General features: G+C 36.0%; 1 protein-coding gene across 1 annotated transcript; it reads right to left on the bottom strand.

Moving 5' to 3' along the window:
* Window positions 1-4,090: 4,090 nt before the first annotated feature.
* RB195_003538 (uncharacterized protein) lies at window positions 4,091-8,094 on the bottom strand (the record flags this gene model as incomplete). Its single annotated transcript, XM_064201233.1, has 3 exons — window positions 4,091-4,150; window positions 7,016-7,057; window positions 7,978-8,094. The coding sequence occupies 3 exons, from the start codon at window positions 8,092-8,094 to the stop codon at window positions 4,091-4,093; spliced, it is 219 nt and encodes a 72-aa protein (XP_064057114.1).
* Window positions 8,095-8,414: the final 320 nt, after the last annotated feature.

The following is an 8,414-nucleotide window of genomic DNA, read 5'->3' as shown; positions in this document are numbered from 1 at the left end:
CGAAACCTACGTTCCGAACCCTTTGGGTTCTCTGAGTTTTTTTCAGTACGTCAAATTCGTGATTTTTTGCCTTTAATTACGACCCTACTATAAAGACGAAGGATTCTACAGAGGTGAAATAAATGAAATACCCCTCGAACTCAAAGCACTTGCCCACACAAACCCCAACATCGTCAATTTGGTAATATACTGCCTTTAATTGGAAACTTTAGCAAGTTTCTGCATAGTATCATATGGCTACTAATGAACATTTGTGACATTTTTCGAGAGAATTTGATTGAAAGAAGCGAAAACTAAGTAAATATGCACACAAGATTGATTACTTGGGCGATCATATGATGGCTGGAGAAGTTCAAAGATTCCGCACAGTAAACACATTGAAGAAAACCTGTTCGGAGCTGAACAGTAGGAATTTTGCTGACAAATCATAAAAACATCGTTTTACATTGTACTGTACTTTGGTGGTTACGATCAGAACCATGTGACTTTTCGTATTTAACGGGGCTACGCCCAATTTAGATCAGCTTTTTATTTTCGCTAACGGTGGCTACGGTGTTAGAAATTTTAATTGTAGCAACTATGCCCATACAACACGTTTAGCGTATCCTTCCTTCTCCTGTAGAGAAGCGGCTGTTAAGCCCACACTGTTAGGGCACCTGGAAGATAATTTAAAGGAATTTAGAGAAGTTTAGAGAGAAAATTTAGAGAAAAAAAAGCAACTTTCATCAATGTAGCTGTTCTGCAATGTGTATTTGCGTTTTATTTTGCAAAAATCTATCGCAGGTGAAGAGGAGCAAGGTTCACTAAAGGGCACGGTCGCTATTTAGTTAGCTCCATTTTATGCAAATTGAGTTCCTGAGTCATTAAACCGTCAGAAATCGTGCGAATCTTTGCAAAAAAAAAAGCGAAACAAGTTCTCAAAAATATCGATCGAAAACACGGGAATCGCTGATTTTTTAAGAACATATATCCAGAACTCGATTTTTCAATATCTATTATGAATACGAGAGGGTCTCAGTGATCTGTACTCATTATTTTTGACCCTACCTCAAATAGGAGCCCAATATGCACACATCTATATCAGGAAAAAACTTACTCTTGGAATTTTTAGGGAAATTAGGAAAAAAAAATGAATAATGAACATCATCACAGCAAAAAAGTGAGAATCACGAATGTTGAGCAGATAAAACCTCGCAAATCCTAACGTTTAAGGAATCCTAGAGGACTTTTCGTAAGAGAACCATGGTAAAACCAAATCTTTCGATTATACTGAAATTCTGAAACCACACGGATTCGCCAATTACATTCGAAAATCCTCAGCTGTGCTAACTTACGGGCGACATCGAAGACGTACTCCTTGTTGCATTTTCATCTATTATTACTATTGATATTATCATTTTTATTTTTGTATTATTTTTATTTTCTAAAGCCATGACGAATTATACGAACTGTTTCCTCGCAGAAGTACGTTAAATTCACAACCATCTATAATAAATAAAGTCGAAACATTTTCTGGTCCTAAAAAGATAACAAATTTTTCTATTGTGTTCCTTTTTTCCAGCTTTTAATAACTAACGAATAACTTTTAACTTTTTAATAACTTTTTAGTAACTACTTTAATGACGAATTGAGTAATAATAATTGAATCTTTAATTATTAACAACGAATTGAATAATCAAAATAATAGAAATGTTAATTAATTAATAATTAATAATTAAATATGCAGAACACGTTTAGAGGCAGCTGGAAAAGAAATTCTTGAAAGGAATCAATCAAAGGACACGCTTTATGGAAATTTTAGGAGCGATTGCGTAGAATTTCACCTGGAATAAAATGAATAAAATTAAAGAATAAGAATTTAATCATGCGTTTATGACGATTCGATTATGACGTGCCACCTACACAGAGTGTGCGCTCAATAGCTCCTATCACCACCACTGCGATGACGTCCATTGCGTCGATGAATTCGAAAAAAAGTGTTGTCGGACGTCGTGGCTAATAGGATAAATCAGATGAGAAAAGTTCTGAGAGGATACAGTAGGAAAATGTTATCTTTTTAGGACCCGAAAATGTCTGGACTTTAGATGATTGTGAATTTAACGTATTCTTCCCAAAAAACGAGTTCAAATAATTCTTTTATTGGCTTTAGAAAATAAAAAAATATAAAAATAAAATACAAAAATTAAATAATAATATTAATAGTAATAATAATAAATAATAGTAAATGATGGTAAATAATAAGTAATAATAATATAATAAAATAAAAAGATAAATAATAGAGCCCTGAGATGTTACAGTAACGAAATGTTATCTTTTCGGGCCCAAAAGGTGTTCGGACTTTAGATTTAGACTGATTTTTTTGAATTTCACTATTCTTTTTCTTTTTCTATTCTTTTAAACGAGCTAGTACGAATAATTCGTCATAAAATTAGAAATGGGAGAATTAAATTTCCTTCTAGAGATGATTGAGAAAATTTGCTTCTGCTACGGCTCGATCCTAGGCTCCTAAAAATATTTCGGCTCCACAGACGCTCTTTTTTTCCGTCTCCACGTATGTAATATTTGCCTTTGTGAGTGAGTAGTTTAAAAAAAAATGTAGACTCGAAAACCAGCTATTATGGGGATGAATTGAGTGGTAAAAAAAAATCCCAGACAGCTTTTTTCTCCTTCCTCGGTTTCTTTTTCTTTCACTGTTCATGCAAGAAAGTGAAGAGTATGTATCCATTATTTTGCAAATTGCCGTTTTTTTTTCTCAAAAAAATAGGGATGTGCCGGAGGGTTCTTGGCAAAGCTAATCTTCAGAAAGTTCAATTTATTCGGTCTTAAACATAAAATATTAATAAACAACAAAAAGCATCGTTAATGGGTTTCCTCAAACTTTTCCAGACACACATTTCAGTTAGAGAATTATAGCATTCAAAAAAAAAATGCTCAAAAAATGCTAAAATTGATTTTGATTAAGTTAATTTGAGTTTTGAAAAAATTGTTTAAAAAATAGATTGCGAAATATTTTTTGTATGTCCAAGAAAGCAGAAATTGGGGTGGAACTGAAGACGATGGAGAACATAAGAAGGACGTTGAAAGGAGGAGAAGGGGAGGAGGTAAGTGGAGCGGAACGGAGTTAATAATGATTAGCTATTCATTCGTCGTGCTCAGTCATCTATACATAGTTGTTCCTGCTAGGAGATAAATAAGCCAATCACAGCGTCCCTACGCCGCCCTTCCTTTTCCTCAGAATATAATCAGGACCCTCTCGGACGTAGCTGGAATTGGCTCTGATGCGTAGAACTTGATGCAGAGATATACTTAGTGATGGAAAAAGGGAATCGATAACGGGGGAAGGACGTTCGGGGCTCATTGTTTAAATAAAAAATTCTATCTAAAATTCTTTTAGCTTTTAAATTCTTTTTTTAATTGTGTAGCTACGTAATCCAAGCAAGTAATAAAATATTCTTTGTAAAATTTTGTAAGTTTTACAAAGAGTATTTTATTAACCCTTGCAAAACCGAAATGAAGCAAATATCTAAATCTCAGAGCTAAGCAGTTGGAGACAAAGAAAAAACGGCATCGCTCCGTCAAGGTCCCAACGGTAGGGTTCAAATCAAATTTAACGCCGGAAAAACATTCGACTTAGGGTCCCATAAATTTCAAGGACTCTTCAGATAAGAAGTTCAATGTTTGGTTCATCAACTAAACAGTAAAAAGGAAAGAAAAAAAGGAAAATGGAAAAGGAAATGTCAAAACAACAAACTTCGTACCGGTAGAACGAAACGATGATAACATTTAAACAAAGACGAGTGCAGGGGAATAAATCGACTTCACCTTGAGGGTAAAAAAATGGTGAAGGAAAGTGATAAGAACCCTTTTGAGGAACTACTCGTTCTTCTTGATTGATCAAGAGAAGATCAATAAACGAAGAATCAATAAATGAAGTGAAGCATGGGAGTAGCGAGAAAGTTTTATGAGTAAATTGTTTTTCTTTTGAAAAATCAAAAATGTGCTTTTCGAACAGTCGACATGCTCATTAGTGTGGTTATCAAGATTTGAATAATTTTTTCCGAACATCACCGGTGGGTCCCATTGTGATTCGTCAACGGCAAAATTGACGAATAGGAGAATTGCATGGGCGGAGCTGATCACATCGGGCACTCTGAAAAAGATGATAAGAAACGTGAATAACGCCAAAAAAGCCGAAAAGCACGGAACACGAGGGATAATCGAAATTCGACGGGATTTTTCCAAAGGTACATGGAGGCAAAGATATAGAGAATATTAGAAGATTTGTAGTAGAATAAATATTTAAAACAAAACGTTAATTGCCTAAAAAGAATAATTTGGCGACAACGTTCACGAGAACGTTTATACTCGATTTCGCGCACGACCTGCACGCGTTTGGCCACGGTGGATAACAAATGGAGCATGATAGAACTACTGTAGTATAAAAAATGAGATACAATTTCAGCAAACATCTTTATTTTTGTAATAAAATCATAAAAGCAGGGATAGATACTAAAATTTGAAGGAAAAGACGGATAGTTTCGCCCACTGAACGATCCATTTTTAGATCAGCCTCCTCCTCCGAAGGAGTGGTTAACCAATATCAAAATGTACAGGATCATGAAATAAAAGAAAAAAAAAATTGAGAAATGTCTAATAACTAGGAGAGAAAACAAGGAAATGTGGCAAGTACGGTAAAGAGTCTAATGTGTCCAGGACAATAGGTGTCTTCTAGCTTATATATCCCGCCACAGTACTATAATGACACGGAAAATGGTCAACAACTTACGGATCTATTGAAATAATTTATAAGCTGTGTTAAAATAATTACTTTAATTAATAGTTTATAATTTTTATGTTTAGTTTAAAGCGGGGCCTGCTAATGAGTCAAATGAACCTGCATCGGAGGTCAAAATCGCTCGTGACCCACCGCTAGGACACATGATCGTAAATATGTACTAGATGGGAGAAAACAAGGAACACAAATTTGGAGTAAGTACGTGCCATATTTTCATAGATAACATTAAAATGCATTAAAAAAATTGCGTGGTTGAGCCGAGGTATTTTTGTTTACTTTTTTTTTGCATGAACTCACAAGGTTATGGCGTTTTCTATGAGTTTACCACCAGGTATCGGTAAAATAAATCAATTTTTTCTCCGGGGATTTCTTTTTTCTCAAGAACGAAAAGTGCATTTGCGGCATGTAACACTATACGAACTTCGGAAATGCGTGAGTGTTGGGATGGCACGAAAAACGCTTTTCGAACGCTTAGTTGGATCGTGTTTCTGTTTTCCTGAAAGTTAAAAAAAAGAATGGCTTCACAGATTTCGAAATGGACGAATCCACTTTGGAGGATCATTCCGGCTCTGGACAGGCGTTTCATATTGATGACGTTAGATCAATCGATCAATCGATTGTGGTTACCTTAGTGGACGAAAACTTAAGGATTATAACTGAGGAGATTCCTGAGAGGTTGACATTTGCAGAGAACAACAATGGAGGCTATATCGTTGATTAATAGAACTAGACTTTTTTTTAAAATTGGATCGGGAAAAAAAAAGAAAGAGAAAAGTTAAAACACCTATTGAAATCTGGATCTTTGGATCAGGGATGAACTTCTGGAATCATCTAATATCTTTAAAAAAGTTAATTCTAAACGAAAATAAATTTAACAACGAGCGAAAATTGTACTCTTTCATAATCGAGAGTTATTTGTGGTGGAAGGTGAGAAGATCATGTGTTTTCTATAGTTGTTTTGTCGCATGATTGATCAATAGAGTTAATGCTTTGCCCACAAAACCGGTAATCGATCAATAAACGCTTTTTTCAACCATTCAAGAGATGAAGAAATTGATGAATGGAAAGATATATAGATAGGCAGATGAATTTATGGATTTTTTTCTCAAAGGAAGGATGAACAGGTGCTCAAGGAGAACACTTAAACACCGCTGAAAATGTCGGCGACGGCATAAATAACTGATCAGTGATCACGGAATGATTGAATGAACAAATAAATGAATGAATGATTGAATGAATGTTCAAATTCATTGGGGTAGAACAGCATGGTCATAGACGCAGAGGAAGGAGACCACAAATAGGACCACCGTGTAGAAATCGAAAGATCACATCCGCTGGAGACCCTATTAACTGAATAAGGTGAAATTCTCTCCCTTTTTTCAACGTATAACCTCTGGGTTGAGTTAATTCGAGCTTAGATTTTAGGCGAAGGAAAAAAAGACTCGTTGAATGAATTCGAATGATCGAATGAATGAATGATCGAATGATCGAATGAATGAATGAATGAATAGGAAAATGAACGGAACACGTACATGAAGCTTACGAAATGTGCAAAGGTCGCCGATTTTCACTGATACTACCACAACCACCACCACCACATTCTGCTTTATCAGCGTTCCATAAATGGCGACTTTAATTGCTTGTTTAGCTGTCTTCCCGTCAATTAGTGCTGATTCCCGAGACGGTGGATACCAAAGGGCACCCGGCCCGTTGTCGGCACCATGTCAGCACTACTCCTTGCCACCATAAATCCAGGAATAAAGGTGCAAAACGTAGAAAACACAATGGCAGCCTGGGCCCGTCCAGGGGAACCACCAACGGTTTTTCGTCGCGTGAACAGTGCGAACACACGTGCATCGTTGTCGCACCGCGTCGCGGCGCCGACCGCGACGGCTGTGCCCTTCGCCGAAAGGGCAAAGTCTCGGCATACACCCACGTCGGATATTGATGATAATTTTTTCTCTGGATGGATTCCTTGATCTTCACTAAACTTCCTTTGAAACCTTTCATCGCCTGCTAAACATGCGTCCGTTGATCTGTTTAGACACAGAAATAATGCATAGGCTTCCATTTCTTCTTCATTCATTTATTGATTCAATTTATTTTTATTTATTCAATTTTAAGACTCTACGAAGTTAGGAGAAGTTTGTAGTCTCCGGCAAATTCTAGGACAAATTGCAATTTCAAGAAAAAAATCAACAGAACTCAATTTTCACTCACTTGATTTACTTTCACTTTTTCTTTCTTTTCATTTCTTCTTTTCTAAATTCACTCGATTTACAGAGAAAATTCCAAGTCCTTTTCCAGTGGTCATCTATGTATTGCTGGATTTTTTTGAAGAGAAAATTTCCTTCGAAATGAACCCAACTCTTGATATCCTGAAAGATTTGGGATTTTGACTAATGAACAAGCGAATGACCGTTGAAAAGTCCAAAAAAAAAAGAAATACAACACTGATTTCTGAACAACTTTTTACTATGTTTATATTCCACTAAAAAACTAGTGGAAACTATGTGGCGCTACTCAAAATCCAGAATTAAGTGCTTTTCTTCCAGAAAAGATCAGTCTGCTCTCACTGAATGGATAAGGAGACAAGAATAGAAGTTCAAAAAGAAAGCAGTTTCTTAGCGAAATCCCCGAAATCCCTCTCTATCTTAAATCTTCTAGCAATTTCTTTTTTTTTCGAATTCCGAATAAAATCCAGTAGAAATACTGGGTGCAATTATGCAATTTAATCCAAAAATAAAATAAATTGTGAACAAGCACTCGGATTTCAGAATAATACAATTTTTTTGGCGAAATGAAAAAAAAAACACGACCTTTAACGGGTCGGAAATCAATGTTGACGCAGAAGATTCCGAGAACAACTAAGCCAACATGGGCTATGTAGTTACAGTTGCTTTCGTTCCAGGAATGTTGTGTAGAATTACGTGAAATAACGTGGAAATTCAACTTCCTACGTATTACACACTTTTTTGACGGTCAGCTGAAGCAAAACGTTGATCTACGGCAGCAATATGTCTTACAAATGCAGGTTTATTCGCAAAAAATTAGTTTTTGCTACTAATTTCGTCCCCGCGGAAATTCAAACTCCAAAACTAAGGGCGGACGAGTTTTCCGCTCTGACTGTACTGACTGACTACTGCACTGCTAGGAATTCGTCTCGTTGTAAATCTTCCAACCGATTTTTCACCCGACCATGATAAATCGGTTGGAGTTTTGTTGTTCGTTGTAATGTCATCCATATGCCAAAGGTTTTCCACGGTGTTTTTTTCGAGATTCGATCGTACATAGAACATTCGCAGAAAAATTGTGGATTTTTGCGTGGAAAAATTTCCATTATGTGTTTAGAAATCCCGAATCCTGAAACAACAGAAAAAAATTCTTAAGAAATGAATGTAATATTCAGGAATAGAACAAAAGCATGTGCAGTATACGGAATGAGCGCAAAGTTTATGACGAGCTTATCAGAGCTCGTGGTTCTACCAGCGAAAATCGGATCCGATAAGATAACAGCTAACTAACAATAGGAAATTATCGTGGAAAAAGTGATTTTGAAACGATAACGGCCACCATTTCCCTGTGACTTCTTATGTGTTTCGTAATGTGTCGAAGAAAT

Source organism: Necator americanus, chromosome IV (genome assembly GCF_031761385.1).
Source record: "Necator americanus strain Aroian chromosome IV, whole genome shotgun sequence".
Taxonomy (NCBI): Eukaryota; Metazoa; Nematoda; class Chromadorea; order Rhabditida; family Ancylostomatidae; genus Necator; species Necator americanus.
Note: the sequence above shows the minus strand (reverse complement) of the source record. Positions and strands in the feature narration are given on the sequence as shown.